General features: G+C 48.3%; 1 protein-coding gene and 1 long non-coding RNA gene across 7 annotated transcripts in view; one reads left to right on the plus strand and one right to left on the minus strand.

Moving 5' to 3' along the window:
- Positions 1-4,441: 4,441 nt before the first annotated feature.
- On the plus strand, positions 4,442-9,570 carry LOC110342346. 2 transcript variants are annotated; one of them, XR_005872819.1, is made up of 5 exons: positions 4,442-4,754; positions 5,714-5,974; positions 6,324-6,475; positions 7,486-7,547; positions 8,587-9,570. It is a non-coding gene; the product is annotated as an uncharacterized LOC110342346 (long non-coding RNA). The 2 variants fall into 2 exon arrangements; XR_002384388.2 differs by lacking the exon at positions 8,587-9,570 and having other exon boundaries at positions 7,486-7,702.
- Positions 9,571-12,125: 2,555 nt separating this feature from the next.
- Mmaa (metabolism of cobalamin associated A) overlaps positions 12,126-23,864 on the minus strand; it is a 28,613-nt gene continuing 16,874 nt past the window's right edge. For 4 of the 5 annotated variants that reach the window (XM_040734829.1, XM_005077732.4, XM_013118883.3 and 1 more), the window contains 4 exons: positions 18,773-18,943; positions 15,345-15,430; positions 12,971-13,120; positions 12,126-12,434 (listed from right to left, as the gene is read on the minus strand). In XM_040734829.1, coding sequence (XP_040590763.1) covers positions 12,147-12,434; positions 12,971-13,120; positions 15,345-15,430; positions 18,773-18,943 — 695 coding nt within the window. In that variant the 3' untranslated portion in view covers positions 12,126-12,146. The remainder of the gene's footprint in view (positions 12,435-12,970; positions 13,121-15,344; positions 15,431-18,772; positions 18,944-23,864) is intronic. The other variant, XM_040734830.1, reaches the window with a different exon arrangement.

The following is a 23,864-nucleotide window of genomic DNA, read 5'->3' on the forward strand; positions in this document are numbered from 1 at the left end:
CATAGAGGTTTCTCAAAACAAAACAAATTAAACTACCACACTAACCCAGCAATCCTGCTTCTGGGAATATAGCCAAAAACAACTGAAAATAAGATTTCAGAGGAGTATTTATTTGTCCATCCCACACTAATTCACAATTGCAGTATTATTCATAATAGCCAAGCGGTAGAAGCCACTTAAATATCCATTGACAGATGAATGACACACATGTAAAGAAACACTGCTCAGTCTAACAAAGAGGGGAACTACCGTGTGCACAGAACGGTCAGACCTCAGAGATAGCGTCTTAAATGAGACACGGAAGGACACCGCTGCGTTTCCTTCCACTTCCGCCAGGGGAGCCAGACGGTTGAGCTGCGGTTGCCAGGGGCTAGGAGGAGAACGGAGTTGTTAGTGGGTAACTTAGTGCGCTTTGGCTGTTGCAACAGGAAACCTCAGGCTGAGTAGCTTATAATGAGCAGAAACTTATTGGTTTGCAATCTTGGAGGTCAGGGAGCCAAAGGTCCCAGGAGAAAAGGTCATGTGGGAAAGGGTTTCTTTTGCATCATTCCATGGCAGAGAATAAACAAAGGAGGGCAGAGGGAAGGGGGTAGAACACTGGTAAGAGTCAAACCCATCCTTCTCTAAGGACTCTATTCATGTAATAACCCAGAGCCCTCACAGGCTGACATTTGACTTCTCCTTGCCGGCCATGCGGGACAGTTCGTCTTCTAAGTTTCAGACATTAGGATGGTGCGGAAGTTCCCATGGCGCTCTTCAGTTTCAGTATTCAGCAGACCATGGGGTTTTAAGATACTTGTTAGAAAGTGGGTTTTGTGTTACATGGGTTCTGGGGATGGAACACGGGTCATCAGGCTTGCGCGGCAAGCACCTTACCCGCCAAGCCACATCTCCAGCCCCGGAGGGAAGTTTTTAGTGAAGACTCCAATGCTGAAGTCAGACCGTGCAAATCAATGCCAGATGCCAGTGTCCGAGAATGCGGATGACAAATGAGCAAAGAGTGAGCATGGGCTCCTTTAGGATTCTTGCAGATTAAACGCGGATTAAACATTCAATTCTGCCAGGCACTGATGGCGCACGCCTTTAATCCCAGCACTCAGAGGCAGGCAGATCTCTGTGAGTTCGAGGTCAACCTGGTCTACAGAGAGAGTCCCAGGACAGGCTCCAAAACAATACAGAGAAACCCTGTCTCGAAAAACAAAACAAACAAACAAGCAAAAACAACAACAACAGAAACCATTCAATTCTACTCATTCATTCATTTGTTTATTAAGCACTGCAGGGCTGGGACCAACCCTTCAGTGCTGTTTGTGTGTGGGAGGTGGTGATCTCACAGGAGCTATGTTCATGGTGAGTTCACTTTAGCAGAGCCGGCCAACGGTCTAGCGGCGGGCGTGCTAATCCACAGTTGCACCCGAGCCAGGGTTGACACGCACCGATTCAGTCTCACTACTATCGGATCAAATTTGTATTAGCACCTAGTAATTGTGGGAAGTAATGGGCTTGTTGTAACATTTCATAATGCACAGAATGCACCTTGGTCACAGTCACACACACCCACTCTCTTCCTCTTACCCACTAGCTCTTTCCTGTTCTCTAATGCCCCCCGCCTTCATCTGTTTTTCACCCCTAAATCCATAAGTGAAAGACTTGTGTGTTTGCGTGCACCTTGTGTGCTGGTTGTGCACCTTGGCTATTGTAAATATGAGGGTGACTCTGTTAATAGTATAAACCCTGGAGCTGGAGGGATGACTCAGCATTTAAGAGCGCTGGGCAGGTAGAGCTTGCTTAAAAGGGACCCTCTGTACATGCATACAGAGTTTTACACAGCCATGCAGGGCATGGGGTAGCCACGTAGTGCATGATCTTGTGACGTACTCCCATAGAGTCCCTGGGCTGACTAAGCTTTTGCCTGAATGCTGGTGAATGCGTTCTGCTAGCTGACAGGGGGCAGGCCAGCACTATGCCTGAATGCCAACATCCCTACCTTTTTGCTTATTATAAAAAGGTGAGGGGTTAAAGCGGATAGTGGGTGGGACAGGGATGAGTTCTCAGAACTGCTTCCAACTGACCCAGGGCGTCGGAATCTTGGGCGATCTGAGAAAACTGGGGACCAGCCATGTCCTGGAGTAGCTGGTCATGTCACTGCTGCGTCCTGACTCTGTGGAACTGTGTGCCCCTTGGACCTTGTAAGGTGCTCCTCATGGTCCTGGAACTTACAAGAATACTTGGAGTTTGTGGAAAGATAAGTTTTATATGCATTAAAAACGGAATTTAAAATTCTGAGCTTGTGGCTGTGATAATACAGTGTTATAGTATAGTGGGTAGTAATCTGTCAAGGCTAGACCAGCGGCTCATCAGAATCCTATCAGTTAGTGTTTACGTTTGGACGGTAACATAGCTACAGCGAAAGAGGAATCTGGAACATGCTTCATTCTTTTCTACACCCCAAGTCTCTTCCTTCTTATCACCAATTTGATTTTTATCTTTATGTAAGCAAACTTTAAAGCACCCATTCCCTCCCTGTCATGATGGCATCACCTTGATACCCGGGAGACTCAGATGCTTAATTTCTGAGGGCGGTAATAGTAAAGAGTGGCATTGAAGTCTGTTCTGTGAGTCTTCTTTCTGAGGCTGGGTGTGTGGATGTCTCCAGTGTCGTTGTCTCTTACCTCCGGGCACGTCTAACAGTCTTGGGTGTGTGTGTGTCTGGTGTCATTGTTTCTTACGACCGGGCACGTCTGACAGTCTTGGCTGTGTGTGTGTCTGGTGTCATTGTTTCTTACCTCTGGGCACGTCTGACAGTCTTGGGTGTGTGGGTGTCTCTGGTGTCATCGTGTCTTACCTCTGCGCATGTCTGACAGTCTTGGGTGTGCGGATGTCTCCGGTGTCATTGTTTCTTACCTCTGCGCATGTCTGACAGTCTTGGGTGTGTGGGTGTCTCTGGTGTCATCGTGTCTTACCTCTGCGCATGTCTGACAGTCTTGCACCTTCGCCTCTGTGGCACAGGACACAGTGACCTACGCTGCAGAGTCCCTGGGCTGACTCAGTATTTGCCTGAATGCTGGTGAACACATCCTGCAAGCTGACAGAGGACAGGCCAGCATTATGCCAGAATGCCAAAAGAACCAGCACCTTCACCCAGACATACACGTAGGCAAATATCAATGAACATAAAATAAATAAATTATATTTAAAATACTGTATATCCTGAGCACAGGAAAGGCGTGATTCTTGGTGGCTGACATCAAATGCATTTGACTTCTTGCTGGATCCAGGGTGGTGGCATTGGGAGACGCAGGTGAGGCCTTATGTTAGTGGGCACACCCTCATTAGGCAATGCGGGACCCAGTCTCTCACTTTGCTTCTGGCCTTGAAATCTGAGTGCTCACGGCAGCATGTGCTCCTGGGACTACCATCTGCTGCCTTTACCAGGCAGTCATGGGCACCATGCTTCCCAACTGCCCAAACTGGAAGCTAAATAAACATTCTGTCTTGTGTTACATCAGGTATTCTGTTATAGTAACAACTCTTTGCTGACTAGAATACTTAACAATGTTTTCAATTTACAATGATTTTATTTGCATACAATCTGACTGTACGTTGAAGAGCATCGCAGTGAACACAAGTTGGGGGACACATTCAAACCACAGTGGTGAATACCGTCATTCAGGATTGAGGTGGCTCTGGAGACCTGTGGCATGACAATCTGCACGTTGTAAACTGAAGGGTTCAGGCATTACGCTGGCCTGCCCTGTCGCCTGGCAGAATGCACTCAGGCAGTGCTCCGGCCAGCCCAGAGCTCTGTGAGAACCAGTCTGTATGCAGGTGCAAAGGACCCCTTTAAAGGACAGACCCTGCCCGCTTAATGCTCTCTCGTCTTCCTCTCTCTCCTCTCTCTCTCTCTCTCTCTCTCTCTCTCTCTCTCTCTCTCTCTCTCTCTCTCTCTCTCTCTCTCTCTCTCTCTCCCTCTCTCTCTCCCTCTCTCTCTTCCCCTCCCCCTCCCCCTCCCTCTCTCTCTCTCTCTCTCTCTCTCTCTCTCTCTCTCTCTCTCTCTCTCTCTCTCTCCCTCTCTCTCTCCCTCTCTCTCTCCCTCTCTCTCTCCCTCTTCCCCTCCCCCTCCCCCTCCCCCTCCCTCTCTCTCTCTCTCTCTCTCTCTCTCTCTCTCTCCCTAAAAGTCTTGCCTATACCTCCTGCTTGGCTGTTTAGCTTTATATTACACCAATCACAATACATTTTCACACAGTGTACAAATACCCCACAGCACATCCCACATTGCTGTGAGGCAGACGTGGAAACAGACAGGGAAGCCATGGGGGCAGGAGCAGGAAGCTAGCCCACCCATCACATTGTATCCCACACAGGAAGCAGAGCGCACAGCAAATTGGACCAGCCGTAAACCTCAACTCCCGCCCTAGTAAAGCACTTCCTCTACCAGGACTCCACCCTCTAAGGTTCCATAACCTTCCTAGATGGCACCATCAGCTCGGGACCAAGTGTCCAAACATAGGAGTCCATGGAGGACACTTTCATATCCAAATACCACCATCCAATAGAAAGGCCACTTAAAAAAAACAGAAGAGTACTACTTACGGCTTAAAAAAATCGCTCCTTATCTACCAAGTGATTCAGGCGGAAGCAAACATCACTGCCTGGCTCACCACAGACTCAGAATAAACAGCCCTGCAAACTGCTCATGGTGAAGAGTGGGGCCACAGTCATGCTGGACGCGCATTTCATCCACGTAGACTGAGGTGAGCTCTTGATTCTGAACAACCTCTATTTAATCTCGTCCCCTGGGACCTCTAGTGCCTCCTAAAACTGAGTAAGAATGTAAAATCCGGAACCAAAATCTAAAGTATTAAATTGCAGCTAGCTGGGTCTTTGATGTTCATAAGAAAATCAAGTCTAAGATTGTATGGAAAAAGGGAGAGAGAGACCGTGACCAAGGCAGTGGTGGCTCTCATCTCATGCAAACCCTGACTCCATCGGTTCAGGTGTGGGTTCCAGCAGTTTGGATGTGGTGTGACTGCGTGTGCGGATTTCTTTGTTGGCTTTGATTTTGTTTATTTGATTTCTGTCTGGCTTAGTGTTCTCTGGTGCTCCTGGATCTGTGGTTTGGTGTCATTAGTCTTGGCTCATACCAAAGCATTCTTATTTCTAATATTTTGTTTTATTTTTTTCTTTCTTCTTCGGGGAATTCACAACTTGTACGTAGCATATTTTGTTATTTTCCCATGGTTCTTCCCATGGTGCTATTCTGCCTTATCGTCTTTTTGTGTTTCATTTTCATTTATAAATTTTCCAAGCGACTGGTTTTCAAGCTCCTGGATGGCAGTTCTCAACCATGCCAGTCTGGATGGGCCACTAAAGGCAGCCTTTTTTTTGTTAGTGTTCGTTCTAGTGTAGCTTTCCTTTTAAGTGCTTCATGGAGTCTGACTCTCTGCTCACGTCCTGTTTATTTTTCTTTAGCACACTAGTCACAACTCTTTTAAATCCCCGTGTGAGTGTGATCTTTCTGATTCATGCCATGTCTGAATCCAGTTCTGACAGTGGCTTTGTCTGCTCACACGGTGTCTGCTCACACCCTGTCTGCTCACACCCTGTCTGCTCACACCCTGTCTGCTCACACGGTGTCTGCTCATACCCTGTCTGCTCACACCCTGTCTGCTCACACCCTGTCTGCTCACACTGTTTTTCTCTTGCCTTTCAGGATTTTTATGGTTCGGGGTTGAAATCTGAACACATTTATGTGTAACAGGAACTGAAACAAACAATGGGTCTGAGAAATCAGCTTAAATGAAGGAAAGACTATTTTGGCTCATGGTTTCAGAGCTCTAGCGTTTGTCCAGTCTGCCTGGCGCCCTGCTCTTCTCTGTGATCACACACCTTGGGAAGCAGTCTTTCCCCAGATCCAAGTGTCTCCTGTCACTCGCAGAACCCACACACCTGCTAGAGACCCCAAGCTTGTCAGGTAAGCCAGTCTGAGTGCTTCCCTGAGTTCTCAGCCTTGACTCTGAGATGGGGGCGTCCTTCCTCTGCGAGGTGCTGCGGGCTGCCTATCTTGAGCTACGTGGAGGAATCCAGGGAATGGGAGCCAGAAGGCAGAGGATGGGGTTGCAAGGAAAAGCCTTGCGGGATTTGTGCTCTTAACGGAGCCTGTCCTTCCCCCCATCTCCCTGTGTAGTTAGACAAGCCAGCATTCTCTCTGGTTATTACACGTGCCATTTCTAGACAAGATGCCCACGTGATACAGAAGCTGACAGAATGGGCTTCTGTCTTGTTTGAGGTTGGTTCCTAACATCAAAAGTGTTATCTTCCAGCATAAGCAGGAAAATCAACAGAAAAATACCTCAAGGCACACTTCTGCAAAATGGCAAAGAGAACCCTAAGTTGAAGAAGAAAGGACTTAAAATGAAAATACTGAGGACCTTCCCATATCCACGCTGTACCACGGAAGTGTCTATAAATGCAGGTATCTGTCACTGAACTGACTTATAGAAAGAATAAAATAAAATTCACCAAGTGCTTACAACTTCTAAAATGGTACTATTTGAATTGAGTATGGACCATGCATCACTTTTAGGAACAGTAACTTGAGATTTATTTTCTAACATCTCTTATGCTTGATTTTCCTTTTGTAAAATGGGGGCGCTATTGTTTGGGGGAGCTCATGATTTAACCCAAAGCGATCCTATCAGAAAATGAAGGACTGCCAGCCACTGAGCATTGTTTATGAGAGCTGGCTTGTATTTGTGGTTTTGTGAGGAAATTTTTCTGCAGAGAACAGTGAGGTTCCTGCATGTAGAACTACCGAAGAGCAAGACTTGGTTATGCCTGCATCTCTGTCACTGTTCTATTGCTGGGAAACCGCCATGGCTAAGGCAACTCTTACAAAAGGAAGCGTTTAATTAGGGGCTTGCTTACAATCTCAGGGAGTTGGTCCGTGATCATCTTGGCAGGAAGAGAGGCAGGTGGCCGTGGTGCTGGAGAAGCAGCTGAGAGCTTTACACCTGATCCACAGGCGGCAGGCAGAAAGAGATTGAGACCAGTGTGGCTTTTTGAAACCTCAAAGCCCACCCCTGGTGACACACCTCCTCCAACAAGGCCACACCCACTCCAACAAGTGCACACCACCTAATCCTTCCCAATCGGTTCCACTCCCTGGTGACTAAGCATTCAAATATATGAGCCTATGGGGGCATTCTCATTCAGACCACCACACCTGCTGATGCTGCTGCATCCTAAGGGAAGTTGACCCTTGAAACATCTGCATCCCGCCTAGAGCAAGGCACACAGGGATGAGGCTGGGAAGGGGCTTTATTACTCTTCTAGATAGCTTTCTGCAGACTTTTCTCCATACTTTTGATAATGATGTCACATGGTTTGTTTTGTGATGGATAAAATAACAGCAGTTACACATTGGTTCTTGCTAAGAGGAGAGTAGTTTTCTGGTTTATACACACTTTCATTTCCTTCTTTCAGGAGGCTGAAGTGAACAACAAAATCAATTGTCCCGAGGTGACCTTGTACTATCACATGTTCAGGTATAATATTTATTTAACCCATGTCATACACATTTTACTCTCTCAAATAACCCTATCACGTCCAGTCCAACTGCTTATGCTATTTACATTTTATAAAACATACCATAAATGACAAGCAAATAAATCAGCCAAAGCCTTATTTGAGCTTCATGGGACAATGACTGTCATTCAGTGTTTACTTTAAGTAGGATTTAAAAAAGGTGTTACATTTAGTAATCAACTAACCAAGGAAATGAAGTAGAAAGAAACATAGCTGCGACACGTCCTGGTTATTGGTCAGCAGGGGAAACTTCAATGGGCCCCATTTTCTGTCCTGCCCAGAGGACGATACTAATGTTTAATGGTCACTCAAGCTGCTCAACCTTTTCAATGCTGTCCCCGAACTATATCAGTGCCGTGAGACGCATTCGGTGGAGAGCCAGGCATGGTGGCTGCAATCCACGGTCTAGGACAAGAAGTGTGCAGGCTTGAGTCCAGGCCAGGCGAAAGAAACCTTGCCTCCAAAACCAATTTAATTTTAACAGGGATTTCGGAAATGGGTTTCTTCTTCTCCTCCTCCCCCTCCTTCCTGGAATCCACAACTTTTATGTAGCGTATTTTGATGTTTTCCCATGGTTCTTGAATGTTCTAGTCTGCTTTATCCTCCCGCATCTGCTTCCAAGGTCCTAAGACTGAAGGTGGAAGCCACTACGCCCAGATTGTCCCCCTTCACATTGTTGTTATAAAAATGTGTGTGTGTTTTGCTTGCATGTATATATATGTATGTATTGTATGTATGTATGTATGTATGTATGTATGTATGTATTATGTGCATGTCTGATATCCAAGGACAGAAGAAAGCATTGGATCCTAACTGTGGGTGCTGGGAACTGAACTTGTGTCCTCTGCAAGTCCTCTGAGCCATCTCTCCAGCCTGGATAGCTATATTTTTGACTAATGCAACTAACCTGTCAAAAATAAGCATGATTTTAGGGTAGAGGAAGTCTATGCTCATGCACCCTTACACTGTCCTAAGAAGTAACTTCTATTCATTCTCCAGTGTGCAGCGCTCATCGTGTCCAGGTGCCACACGCACAGCTCCGGGTTGGTAGCATCCCGTTAGCAACTGTCTCATTGCTATGAGAAAGATAACTGACAAGAAGTAACTCAAGGGTGAAGGGTCTGTTGTGACTCCCAGCCGTGGGAGCCGCTGGCCCGAGCACAAGAGACTGCTCAAGTAGCTTGCCTCCCCTTCTTTCTTCAGTTTCAGACCCAGCCCGAGGGACAGTACCATTCACATTTAGTGTCGTCCTCAGTAAAAGTTCTCTGGAAATGCCCTCAAATACACGCCCAGAGATGTGTCTCCTAGGTGGTTAAAAAGTCATCGAATTGACAATAGGACCATCACACTCTTGCCATTTCCACAGTGGGAAAACTGAGGAGATAACCAGAGTGGTCCATCTGAGAGGAAATGATGTCTGTGGGGAATAAGCAGACTGGCCCATCTGAGAGGAAATATTTAGAACACTGCCTGCCACTGCACGCCAGCTGCCTCAGTTTCTCACTCAGGTCTCTGCACGGCGCCGGACAGTAGCTGCCATCAGTGCACTTCTGCAGATAAGGGGATCGATTGGTAGACACGGAAAACAACTTTCGCAACCCATTTGTCCTGTTCATGACAGAGCTGGCAGTTACATCAACACCCAGCTAGGTCAATCCCTCTGCCCTGACCAGGCCAGAGGCCCAGCACTGTAGAACCACTGGTGAGGGCAAAGGGAGAGGATTATTGAACGTAGAAAAATGGAGCACAGATCTGAAGAAATGAAACCCCACAAATATTACTCTTTAGTACAGCAAACCAAAGAAACCTTCGAAAAGGTATCTTAGAGATTGGTCTCTCCAGTGCACGAATGGGCTTTCTGGAGCCCATTCCCTGTGGAGGGACACCACCTTGCTCAATACAGGGGGGAGAGGCCTGGTCCTGCCTCAACTTGATATGCCAGACTTCGTTGACTCCCCATGGGAGGCCTCACCCCTACTCAGGATGGTGGTCTTGGGTTGGGGGAAAGGTGGGGGGAGCAGGAGGAGGGGAGGGAGAACTGTGGTTAATATGTAAAATAAAAAAAACTTTTAAGTAAATAATTAAAAAAAAAAAGGAATTGGTCTATCACAGCCCATGGCACAATAACCACAGGAGGAGGGTGGCATGGGCCTTTTCTCGTGTTTTCAGAACTTGCATATGCCATTTAAAAGGCGTCCACACAGAGAGCAAACCCATTGCTAAATGAGGCGCTGATGAAAGCCCCGCCCCCTCTACCTCCTTTATGATGCAGCAGGCACCCATTGGTACTGACACTGTACCACAAGGGCCAGACCTGTTAATCTGCAAGTTTATTAAAGGAAATCATGAGATTGCTTCTCTGGAAGCTTCTAAACATCTTTTAATGATGGTCTTTTCTCATCAAGAAATTCTCCTGGCTAATCTCTCGAAGGTTCTCATAACCTACACAGGATGTCAATCCCACAGATCTTACAGAAACATCAAGGAGTGTTTGTTAAAATAACACTCAAGAAATTTGATTTCAGTTAGGAACACATATTGTAGCAAACAGTACAGCTGACACACTGTATAAAGTATCCTAAACAGTTAGGAATACAGCGTATAGAATGGTATTTTATTTGGGAGAAATCTTATGGATAGAAATAATTTCACCCAAATGTACACAGTCATAACTACCATCAAACAGTTTAAGACACCCAAAGAATTAAGCGGAAATGGGAGTTTAAAGGCAATCATAAAACATCGTAAGAGCATGATGGTAGTAATACAACCATGGAGAAATTTAAATTATAAATAAGGTTTATAAGGCTTTAGGGACATACAACTTTAATAAAAGCAGCACACAATATTTTCTATATGCCATCATGATGAAATGATTTTCCTGAATAATTTAGTCCTCACCAACAATACAGGGTTGTATGCTAACACCATTCTTGCCCCAGGTAGGAGACTGAGGCCTACACGTTAGGGTGCGTGTTCAGGCTTGGAAGTTGGTCTTGTTCAAGTTTAAACACAGCCTAACTCTAGAGCCCAAGCCCTTGGTTCCTGAGGAGTGCTTCCTCTGGAGGACCAGTTTTGTCCTTCAGCAGCAAGAAAAGAGACACCCAGCAACTGAGGAGGAGCTCAGGTGGTACAGAGCTTACTTTGTGGGCACAAGGGCCGGGTGTGACCCTCAGGACCCACACAGGAGCTGGACATCACGCTGAGTGCCCACCATCCACGGCTGGAAAGCTGCAGATGGGGTAGGAAACACGTAGGCTGGATTGCTGACTTCAGAGGCGTTTTCTCAAAAAGGGGGAAAAAGGTGGATAGACCGGGCAGTGGTGGCACACACCTTTGATCCTACCACTCGGGAGGCGGAGGCCTGTGAACCTCTCTAAGTCTGAGGCCAGCCTGGTCTACAGAGTGCATTCCAGGACAGCCAGGACTACACAGTAAGACCCTGTCTCAAGAAAAAAAAGTGGACAGCAATAGACACATTCAAAGTGACTCAAGATGATCTGTTGCCACCACATGCGTGATACAAAGGGTGTGTTCATGAGTGCACGCACGCGCACACACACACCTCACAGAAAAGTACATCAATGTGAAGTAGATTAGCCAAGGAAACACGAGTAGGAACGCTTTGTGATTTTCGGACTGCGTGACCCTGAACTGTGCTGACTCTACCTGCGTCTGGGACTGCGGGCCCCTGCAGCTGCTTTCCTTTCCTGTCTGCCCGTCATGGAGCAGCCTTCCAAGGCCAGCCAAGTGGACTTTGAACACGGGATTCCCATCATCCCCACGGGTTTCTAAAAGCAAACATGGCCACTTGAGAAATCTTCAGACTGGTGTGAACTGCTCTTGCCTCAAGTGTTCAGAAATAGAGTTGTTCCTGCTTATGCTTCCTGTGGCAACTCACAGAACTGATGCAACGCCTCAAACTCGCTCTCCTCTCTCAAACTTCCTCGCCTCAGACTCGCTCTCCTCAGACTCGCTCTCCTCTCTCAGACTCGCTCTCCTCTCCTCAGACTCGCTCTCCTCTCTCAAACTCGCTCTCCTCTCTCAAACTTCCTCGCCTCAAACTCGCTCTCCTCTCCTCAGACTCGCTCTCCTCTCCTCAAACTCACTCTCCTCTCCTCAAACTCGCTCTCCTCTCCCTCTCCTCTCTCAAACTCGCTCTCCTCTCCTCAGACTCGCTCTCCTCAAACTCGCTCTCCTCACCTCAAACTCGCTCTCCTCTCTCAAACTCCCTCTCCTCTCCTCAGACTCGCTCTCCTCTCCTCAAACTCGCTCTCCTCTCTCAAACTCCCTCTCCTCTCCTCAGACTTGCTCTCCTCTCCGCCTCAGCTTCCTCCACTTTTGGCTCCTGAGAAGAAACTCCTCTGGGGGCCAGCATGCCAGGGCATGAGAAGAGGGAAAGTGGGACCAGTCCCACACAGCGGCCTCTCGCAGACACGCCCATGCCTAACTGCGCCACCCACAGTTCACACAGACAAAAGGATCACAAACAAACACAGGCGATGTTTGGATATCAGGTACTGAGGAAAGTCTGTGGATGGTTGTACAGGATAGGTTTATTAGTGTTTGCTTCTAAAAGCTTTCAGCAGTAGGTCTGCGGCCAGTCCTGGGGAGAGGGCCCCGCTGAGCACCTTCCTCTCCATCAGAGGAATCTGTTCTTGGATGCTTGGATGGGTCTTGAAATGTTGTAGGATGTTCTCCTGAATGAGATTCCACATCCAGACTTTCTGCTGCTGCTGCCTCTTGGTGCTCAGCTCCCCGCTGGCCAGCATCACGCGCTGAAACTCCCTCATCGTGTCCCACATCTCACTGACGCCCTCTCCACTTCTGGCAGAGATGCGAATTACCTGTTGGGAAGGCAGAACCAGAACTGTTATTTCACGGGAGTCTGAGATTTGCCAGTGAACACCTCCATGGAGAAGATGGTGTCGCCCCACACAGGAGCCCTCAGAGAAGCCAGCGTCAAGAAAGGCCTGCTGCTCTCATGATGGCTACGGCTTAGTCTTTACTAACATGGCTTCCTCCTGCACACAGGGTGCCGCTCAGGGGGACTGCACCGCTCCCTAGTGTTGTTCTTCTTTTTCTTAACTTGTCAGAAATAATGGGGATGGAAGGGAGCGTCACATTACAAGCCTTTCTCTGCTACCCCAATCCTAGTTCAGATAGTTAACCCATGAAGTGTTCTACGATTTCAGTGCACTCCCAAAGGGTTTACATCAACTGCTGAGCACTCTCGCCTACTGCCTCACTCTAGGAAAGATTACATTTAAGATCTGTCTGTTTTCAAGGTGCAGTCTTCCCACTCAAGCAAAGGCTGATTACATGTGCAGCCAGAGGCCTAAGGTGCACAGTCCACCCGGGAAAGCGAAGAGCTCAAGCCGACCTTGGGTCTCCAGACGCCCGAGCGCCTGCGGAGCAGCTTCAGTGCGCTCACGTACTCGGCTTGGATCCTGCGGGCTGGCACGACCAGGTCTCCATCAGATTTAGTTATAGCGACCAGATCCGCCATCTCAATTATGCCCCTTTTGATGCCCTAGAGAGAAAGAAGCACATCAGAAACATTTACTCCCAGCGAGAACGAAGAAGGGACAACCAGGAGGTGCCATGCTTTCACAGTCACACACTCCACTGCCATTTCTGTGTCTACCCAAGCTCCGTGTGCCAGGAGTAACAACCACCTGACAAAAGTTACCTAGATGCACCAGCTCTGGGAATTACGGAAGTCGCCTGCATATTTAGAGAGTCACTTGGTAAAATGTATCCACACTTTGATGGAGTGCCAGGAGGCAGCTCACGTCACCTCACTGAGACAACGTCAGCCCCCTCACTGCAAGGGTGGGGTGAGGACCTAGGGTAAGCTATCAGCTAGGCATGCAGCCGAGTACAAGCAAGGTAGCGTATTTCATCAGCAGCCTACTAAATAAGGCAAACTGAGACAATAAACAAAGGTGACCATGACACGTGACCACTGCCTACACCGGACGATCAAAGCATGGCCGCCTCCAGCTGAGCCAGGGGACACCGGTGGGGGCCTGTGCCCAAAAAATGACAGCCTCAGTAGAGTGCCCCAGCTCCTCCACTTGCAGTGTAAGTCCCACGAAAGACCTCTAGAAGCACATGGCCCCTCTCCTGGGGCACCTCCCACTTCACAGGCCCCGCTTCTCCTGATAAAATTAACTCTCACTTGCTCATCCCTCTTCCCGTCCTGGTGCCTGGTGATCACCTAACACCCCAGTCCCTGCTTATGCCCACCAGAAAACCCTCTCACATGACCAGGTGTGTCTGCCTACTCCACCCACACCAAGTCCCGCCCCTTGCACACAGAGACCCCACACCCCCACACAAACATGTGTGTGTGTCCCAGTGCCTCTGAACACACACCACACACACACCACACACACATACACACATACACACACCACACACACACACACATCACACACACCACATACACACACCACACACACACCACACACATGCACACATACACACACACCACACACACATACACACGTACACACACCAACACACACCACACATACACACACCACACACACATACACACGTACACACACCACACACACACCACATACACACACACCACACACACACACCACACACACACCACACACGTACACACACCACACACACACCACATACACACACACCACACACACACACCACACACATACACACACCACACACATGCACACATACACACACACCACACACATACACACACCACACACATGCACACATACACACACACACCACACACACACACACCACACACATACACACACCACACACATGCACACATACACACACACCACACACATACACACACCACACACATGCACACATACACACACACACCACACACACACACACCACACACACACCATACACACACACCACACACACACACCACACACACACCATACACACACACCACACACACACACACACCACACACACACCACACACACACACCACACACATACACACACACACCACACACACACCATACACACACACCACACACACACCATACACACACCACACACATACACACACCACACACACACACACCACACACACACATGCACACACACACACACACACACACACACACAGCTCCTGTGTGTCTCTTCTTCACTGGGATAGCCTTTGTCATAAAGGTACAATCACAGAACTTTCCTGAACTTTGTGAGTTATTCTAACCTGAGAGGGGGTGGGACATTTCCTGGGGGGGGGGCACAAGTGGCCTGGCAGAACTAGTGTGAAGTAAGGAGACCCTGCGGAAGACCAAGGAGACCCTGCGGAAGACCATGCCTGTGAAGTCTGCCCCAGCTCTAGCTGGCTAATGATGGAATGACAGAGGAGAGCGCTGTCTTACAATGTGCAAGCTACACAATGATATCGCATGCATTACTTCTGAGCCAGGATTCTATAAACAGCCAGGATGCTGTGGTCTCTTTGGACCAGAGCCCTCCGTTTATTCCAGTCACTTCCAAGCTGAAGAGGGAAAAGCTTCAGTTGTGTGAGTAGCTCAAAGTGACACAGTTCAATGTTAGTTGAGAAAAATAAAAACAAAAAACACACATAGAGAAAATTTGCCTGCGGCTTGTGTCGTTCAGCCAATAGGAACGATGTTTTTCCTACTCTACCTTCGATTTAATTGACAGCAATAGTATGCTTCCAATTTGTACTTTCAGTGACATACACCAGGAGGGCTGGGCCACCAAGATCATTACCTGCAGTTCATCCCCTCCTGCCGGTGGCAGCAATAAAACAAACATATCAACCATATCAGCAACAGCAAACTCCGACTGCCCCACACCTGCAATTTCAAACAACAACTTTAAGATGGTCAGCGACAGCATTTCTGGTGTCGTTTGCCGCCTCATTTCCACTCTACTTCATTCAACCCCTCATCTTGACCACACATCCACCTTTATGACCTGTTGCTGTAACTAAACACCCCGGACTTGACATAGATAGAAAGTTACTTGCTCAGAGGCAGAGTCCACACAGACGGCATCACTTGGAAAGACAGCAAGCACGCTGATGCAAGCGTCTCTCCTCTGCTTGGAAAGCCGCAGACACCGTCACGGGGCCGCACGTTCGGTGCCCTATCTAAGCCTAACTGCTTCAAACACTACTGCATGAGTCTGGATTAATCTGCCAGTGCACCCTTCCTAATGCTGCAACCCTCTAACACAGTTCTTTTCTAACCACACCAATGAAGACTTTACAGAAGAGGTGCTCAATGTGTGGGCTGTGACCCCTCTGGAACTCAAATGACCCTTTAACAAGGAGTCTCCTAGGACCATGGGAAAACAGAGATGTTTACATTACAATTTAACAAGGAGTCTCCTAGGACCATGGGAAAACAGAGATGTTTACATTACAATTCATAATGGTAACAAAACTACAGTTATGAAGTAGCAACGAAATAATTTTATGATTGGGGTCACACATGAGGAACTATGTTAAAGGGCCGCAGCATTAGGAAGGCTGAGAGTCGCTGCCTTATAGGCTTCCATTCTCTCCTACTCTTAAGCTCTCTTAGCCTCTCTTTCATCAGTGAGTGGCCTGACACCAGGATGCTACTGTGAAACCTGTCTGCCAACATTTTCATCTCTTTTTACCCTTTCGTCCTTATTCCCAGTCTGCATACCCCGATTCTCTCTTCTGTAAGCATGCTGGAGCGACCTCTCAATTGTGGCCAAGTGCCACTGAAGGGCCTCACAGAGAGCCAGGCTCCCGGGGGCCGCCGAGAGCTCCGGGGTTAAGAGTCCTTGATGCTTCTGCAGAGGGCCTGGCTTGGTTCTTAACACCACCTAGTGGCTCACAACTGCACTTCCAAAGGATCTAACGCCCTCTTCTGGCCGCTGTGGGGACCAGGGACACATGTGTAGGCACAGCCATACACGCAGGCAGAACTTAAACATTAAAAACGGCATCTCCTAAATCTATTGAGTGGGCTTCCGTCTTCTGTTCTCGCTGTGTGGACGCTCGTGGAGGAGACAGAGGAAGCACATCCTAGCTCCTCCCTGTCCTGGCCTCAGCCAGCCGCCCCCAGTGCAGCTCTGCTGGAGGACCCACCCCATCCACCTCCTGAACCCGCTCCTTAACACCAAAACAGGGGCAGACACTCACAGCTTCCCCCGCCACACCGTGCTTCTCGCTCTCTCTCTGGAAACCCTCACTGTCTGTCCTGACCACATCCAGACTCCCAGTTCTGCTCGTCCATTTCCTCTCTCCCCGGGACGCCAGGGAGCAGGTCAGGTCCCTCAGGCAGGTAAAGGCCAACAGATGGAGCTCCCAGGTGAGGTCTCCAGGAAGGCGCTCAGCTGGGGCTCCTCCTGTGTGCCTGCTCTCTAGTTCCTGTTCCCTCTCTCTCTGTCAGAGCTTCCTCCCCACCTTTCAGTCTTGAGCAACCTCGAGGACGGGAGCTAAGTGTGAAGGATGGAGAGGGACACCAGAAGCAGCGTGGGAGACTGCAGGAACAGAACTGCAACCGCTCTGAACCCCCGCCCCGCCCCCGCCCCGCCCCCAGGGCTTCTTCAAGACAGCAAAGGCCTTTTCCCTGAGTCATTGCCAGTCTCTAGGACAAGCAGCCAACTGCAACTCCCCGAGAACAAGTCTGGCTTTCATATTGCCCTCTCTACTCACACGTAAAAGGTGGACATCTACGGCTGGTTCTGACTACTGCTGGGAACTGAATTAGGCCTGTCGACCCTCAGGTCACATGGCAGCCCTCAGCGTGACTGCAGATGGGCACGGGCTCTAAGGAGTTAAGTGAGGTCATGAGGACAGGTGCCCGGGAGGGAGGGAGCGGAGGCGCCGGGTGCTCGTGCCCATGCCGGAGACGTGCCCCATGGGGACACAGCATGGAGGCAGCCCCCTGCAAAAGGGAAGAGGTGCAGAGACCCATCCTGCTGGTGCCTCCACCCGCATTTCCAGCTCCCCAATTCTAAGCGGGGATGTCTACGGTCTAAGCCATGTAGCCCATATTTATGACAATATTATCCCCTATTCTCCTTCATTTAACCTAAACCAAATGTATAACTTAGTGCAAAACCATAAGCCCTGCTGGTAACTGTTAGGTCTGTATGCACTGACCAGGCTTCCTAAAACCCCCCACTTGGACACCTAGTAAATGTGTCCAGTAACCTACCGACACCTGACCTCATATTCCTCTAGTAAATGTGTCCAGTAACGTACCGACACCTGACCTCATATTCCTCTAGTAAATGTGTCCAGTAACGTACCGACACCTGACCTCATTCCTCTCCCTCTTGTCCGCGGTGTTCTCTGTTGCTACAACCCTCCTTCCTTCGTCTCTTACATTCAATCAACAATAAAGGCCTTTGATCATGTCCTCTTCTCTAGCCCTGCTTACCTGAGGTAGACCTGCATTTCCTTCTCTGATTGACACCGTGGTCTAACTGCTTCACACTCCTCCCAACCTTCTAACCACTTCTCAGTCAGCTGCAGGCTCCCTCCAAGCGTGAACGAACATGGCTCACCTTGTTCTCATCCCCACTCCTCCAGAGAAAGGAAAGCTCTTTGGCAGGATGCATGAGGAAAGCCTGGTCTGGCCGCTGCTCTGTGCTCCTCTGCCTCAGAGTTGAGAGGCCTGAGCGAGCCGCACTTCCTCTGGGTCTGCCCAGTGAGCCCTGCACTGTTCACACCCACTTCCCTCCCTCTCACTGGCTGCCCAGGCACTGGTTTGGGTGTGTCACACACATTCAGAGTAGCCCATAGGGACGTGAGTGCTGGGTCTTTCCCTCAGAGGGATGTGCTGGGACGGAACAGACAGCCTCGGAGCCCAAGTCCCAGCTGCCCAGACTCTGAGTGAACACTCTGACATCAAGTGTGCTTAAGCAGGGCTGTGACTGGCTTGCAAAGGTCACTCTAGTCCTTCCTGTCCTTCCTGTCCTCTGCACACAGACCATGGAGACACGTGGGTCACTGCCACCGTCTGTATGGAAGGCTCCTGCGGGCGGGGAGCGCAGCCCATGTACTCACATTGCCTGCAGGGCAATAAATACCTTGTATTTAATTCCACTTCATATCTGCTGAATAAAAATAAGTGAAATGGGTTGTTATGCATCTTTAAGTAGCATTCACTATAATGGTCCGCTGCTTTTATGAAGCAGACTGTCACACTCACCGACAGTTTCAATAAGAATGACGTCATAACCCCCTCCTTCACACAGCAGAATGGCTTCATTTGTGGTCCTTGTCACACCTCCTAAAGTCCCACTGGTTGGAGACGGCCTGATGTATGCATTCATATCTCTTGATAGCTCAATCATCCGAGTTTTATCACCTAAGAGGGATCCTAAAACACATAGTTACATCTTACAATCATGAAGAGTTGTGAGGACTAATTACCAGGCAGCCAACGGCAAGGGGACCTGACTGAGGACAGCTCTTCCCAATATTTTCACCGTTACTGAGTTCTCCTCCAGCTCACTGTCTACCCCACAGCAGAGTAACCGTTGCATCATTCCAAGCTCCTGAAAACCAACAAGGCCCCCAAACTGACTGGAGGTTCACATATAAGCCCCCAAGCTCCCCGAGTACTAACCCTTCTTTACCTTCTTTGAGCAAAGCCAGTCTCTCAGGACCAAGCCAACCCTCTGGCCCAGCAGTGTGGTCTCTTCTCTCCACATTGGTGTGACTGCCTCTTTGCTGGGGTCCATCAGAGCATCTACAATGCCCTCTTGTCATTAATTTACAAGTGGTCAAATGAGGGTCCTAGATCTCCTGTCCCTGGCCACCTCATTTGGGGATGTTATTTTCATTCCCCTGAACTCCACCTCTCCTCATAAATGGGACAATAAGACATGGTGAGACTCAAATGAGATTATGCAGGAATGGAACGTGTGCTTCAGAACCGTTAACAAAGCAGACCCTGTCTATCTGAGACACACTGAAGACCTGTTTCCTTCAGATGGCCTTTCGAGAACTTTTTCACGACGTGTCCTTTGCTGTAAAGCTCTACAGTATAGTGACTGCTCTGCACTCTCCCGGCATCCTGGAGGACATAAGAAAGCTTGAGTGACCCTCCCCTTTACCTTATTTCCAAGAAGAGCCTCCAGCCCCTGTTCTCTTATTGGTACAAATAACATTTTATCAGCTTTATGCAAATACTATGAAACTATGTACTGAAATTACCTTTAGTCCCAGTCTGTTCTTTCTAAACCCCTCTCCTGAAGCTAGGCAATTTGGAGTCTTCAGTTAGAGGAAGTGGGTACAGTGAGAAGATAGAAAGTAGCCGAGCCCACATCCTGGAGTCCATAACCATCTGTCTTATCTTTCAGGTGACTGTTCTCTAACCAGGGTCAATTCCCACCTCTGCAGGAAATCTGCCATCTCTAGAGACATCTTCACTTGTCACGAATGGGGACAGGATGCGGTTGGCACCTCCTGGATAAAGGGTGGAATCCTGCTAAGCAAACCTCAGTTTATAGGACAGTCACCACATACAATGAGTTGCCACCACCACCAAACAACTGCCACCAGTGTCACCAAATGTTACCAGTGCCAAGGTTGTGAAAACCTGCACAAGTTCCTCGTCTACGAAGCTCACCATAAAGCTGCAGTACCCTGAATGCTAAACAAAGGCATTATAAGCATTCAGTTGATGCCCAGGGAACAGATTGATTACTCTTTTGAAGTAATTGTAGTATTTGAGCAAACATCAATACTTGCAAATTCTGAAACAATTAAGGCCCTGGAACCACTATTACCTTCTCCTACATTTTTTAAATTAAAATTATGTTTATTTTTGTTATTTTTAATTCTGTGTATGTGTGTGCATATCCACGCATAAGGATGTGTGCATGAATCAGGCGCCCTTGAAGGCTGGAGGTGCTGGCATCGCATCCCCTGAACTAGAGTTACAGGCGGTTGTGAGCTACCCAGTGTGGGTGCTGGGAACTGAACTCAAGTCCTCTGCAAGAGCAGTCAGTGCTCTCAACCGCTGGGCCATCCCTCCAGCTCGCCAATTTCTTTTTGCCATATAACGAACGGCCTATGAGGAGTGGCGATATTCTCACCTGTATGTTTCCACTCCAGCATAAGAGCAGGAAAGACTGAGGGCGTTCGAGGAGTGCCCGGTCCTCTCCTGTCCCTTCTCACAGGCTCTGATTGTAGAGCACGTGCCCTCATGCACCTCAAACACCCTCTCACTTCACATCAGACTTTCCCTGCCTCCTTTTCTGCCTGAATCACCCATGTAGGAGACAACCTATCACAGCTACACTGTTAGCCTACGGAGCCAGCACCCTGAACACAGCGCTGTGACCTGCTCTTCCGCAGGGCCTTCTGGCTGGTGCACCCACCACACTGTCAGACCCCAGGGTGACCTCAAGGCCATCACAGGAAGGGTTATGAATCACAAGCACAAGGACAGACAAAGGAATTAGTGCTGCTTAAACTTCAGTTCAGTGCTATTTTCCAATTATATTTATACTTACATAGAGCAGGAATTATATTTATAATATTCTATTTACCTACTGTATTTTTTCTTTGGAATTACACACTTTTTTAGGACTCCTCACTTTCAGTTTGACTGTGGGTAAGAACCACAGCTTAGTCAGTGGAGCACTTGTCTTGGATGTGGAAATTAGTCTGGCCCTAAGAACTATGTAATAAAATTGGGCCTGGTAGCACGTGCTTATTATCCTGGCACTGGAAAGACAGGGACAGAGGGAATTAATTACTGGAGCCTAATGACCAGTCAACATCGCCTACTTGGTGGGCTCTGAGAGAGTGAGAGATTCTGTCTCAAAAGACACGATGGGCAGACCCAAAGCTGTCCTCTGACTTTCACACACAGAACTACAGACATACACATAGAAAATAAAGGTTAGGAGCTACATGGCTATATACTTTTACCATAGGATGTAACATCAGTTCTGCTATTAATTACTATTTCAAGCTATTGCTTTCTTTTTCTGTGTCAAATAATCTAGACCATGAAGGTGGAGAGAAAGTGGCCTTCTCACTTGAATAAAAATTAGGATTACTTGTGAAAGCCCTTCATTAACACACTTCATAAATTTTCACCGAGCCAAGCTCTTAAACAGTAAATAAACCTGACAACAAATTGACATAAATTTAATCTTGGAACTTGAGTATAATTTCATTTACAGCTAAACTTTCTATTATAGTGAATCAAATCCTTTGAATGCTCAGAGCCAGCCATATTTCTCAGTAAAGGGTATCAAGAAGTGTTATCTACTTCTCTACTGACCTAAGGTCTTTCAACTATTATTTCTGGCAGAATACCAGAGTGTACAAACCAAGTGCTTTCACTAAGCGCCTAGTATTTACCCCTCAGAGACCACAGCCCAGTGTGACTCACTCCTAAAACATCATCCAACCTGCAGCAAGATCCGTGCTGTGCAGGTGCCCCTTCTACAGGAGGCATGTCCACACCCATTCAGTAGATAACTGTAATCTGAGCAGCTTAGCCCACAAAGAGAAGAAGGGGGTAATGTTTCCTGAGCATTTATAGCAAAATCTTTACATGTTTTGTTTAAATGGTCCTTAGGGAGCCAAGTTTATATTCATTTTATCTCTGATAAGCTGCAAATTAAATGCTGAGTAATTGCATGACCTCACATTAATAAGTAATTGCCAAACCCTGTGAGTGTGGTATGCTCTACAGAGAGCTGTGAACTCCGTGAGTGGGGTGTGCTCTACAGAGAGCTGTAACACCGTGACTGTGGTGTGCTCTACAGAGAGCTGTAACACCGTGACTGTGGTGTGCTCTACAGAGAGCTGTAACACCGTGACTGTGGTGTGCTCTACAGAGAGCTGTGAACTCCATGAGTGTGGTGTGATCTACAGAGAGCTGTAACACCGTGACTGTGGTGTGCTCTACAGAGAGCTGTAACACCGTGAATGTGGTGTGCTCTACAGAGAGCTGTGAACTCCATGAGTGTGGTGTGATCTACAGAGACCTGTAACACCGTGACTATGGTGTGCTCTACAGAGAGCTGTAACACCGTGACTATGGTGTGCTCTACAGAGAGCTGTAACACCGTGAATGTGGTGTGCTCTACAGAGAGCTGTAACACCGTGAATGTGGTGTGCTCTACAGAGAGCTGTAACACCGTGACTATGGTGTGATCTACAGAGAGCTGTAACACCATGACTGTGGTGTGCTCTACAGAGAGCTGTAACACCGTGAATGTGGTGTGCTCTACAGAGAGCTGTAACACCGTGACTATGGTGTGATCTACAGAGAGCTGTAACACCATGACTGTGGTGTGCTCTACAGAGAGCTGTAACACCGTGAATGTGGTGTGCTCTACAGAGAGCTGTAACACCGTGAATGTGGTGTGCTCTACAGAGAGCTGTAACACCGTGACTGTGGTGTGCTCTACAGAGAGCTGTAACACCGTGACTGTGGTGTGATCTACAGAGAGCTGTGAACTCCATGAGTGTGGTGTGATCTACAGAGAGCTGTAACACCGTGACTGTGGTGTGCTCTATAGAGAGCTGTAACACCGTGACTATGGTGTGCTCTACAGAGAGCTGTGAACTCCATGAGTGTGGTGTGATCTACAGAGAGCTGTAACACCATGACTGTGGTGTGCTCTACAGAGAGCTGTAACACCGTGACTGTGGTGTGCTCTACAGAGAGCTGTAACACCGTGACTGTGGTGTGCTCTACAGAGAGCTGTAACACCGTGACTGTGGTGTGCTCTACAGAGAGCTGTAACACCGTGACTGTGGTGTGCTCTACAGAGAGCTGTAACACCGTGACTGTGGTGTGCTCTACAGAGAGCTGTAACACCGTGAATGTGGTGTGCTCTATAGAGAGCTGTAACACCGTGACTGTGGTGTGCTCTACAGAGAGCTGTGAACTCCGTGAGTGCGGTGTGATCTACAGAGTACTACAGGGGAATAGCAGAACAGTACATGGCCCTTCAAGAGCTTTCTGTTTCACTGTGACACGCTACAAACAACTTATGTTTGTTATCAAGCTTAACTGAAGAGATGCTACAACACGATGAAGATAAACTGAGAAGTAAGACCCACTGGGAAAACAGACTGTGAGGAGTGAGTGGTCCTGGGAAAATCACCAAGGGGCTGAGATGTGTGCCGTCTGATCAGCCCTAACTTCTAGCACCTCCGACCCTACTTGCGTATCCTTGAGCTATCCACAAGCTGTCCTCCTCTGTAGAATTCAGCATTCCCAGTAACTCTCGTAGTTTCCACCTGTGTCACAGTCAGATAGGAAA

This window comes from Mesocricetus auratus, unplaced genomic scaffold (genome assembly GCF_017639785.1).
Source record: "Mesocricetus auratus isolate SY011 unplaced genomic scaffold, BCM_Maur_2.0 Super-Scaffold_100041, whole genome shotgun sequence".
Classification (NCBI taxonomy): domain Eukaryota; kingdom Metazoa; phylum Chordata; class Mammalia; order Rodentia; family Cricetidae; genus Mesocricetus; species Mesocricetus auratus.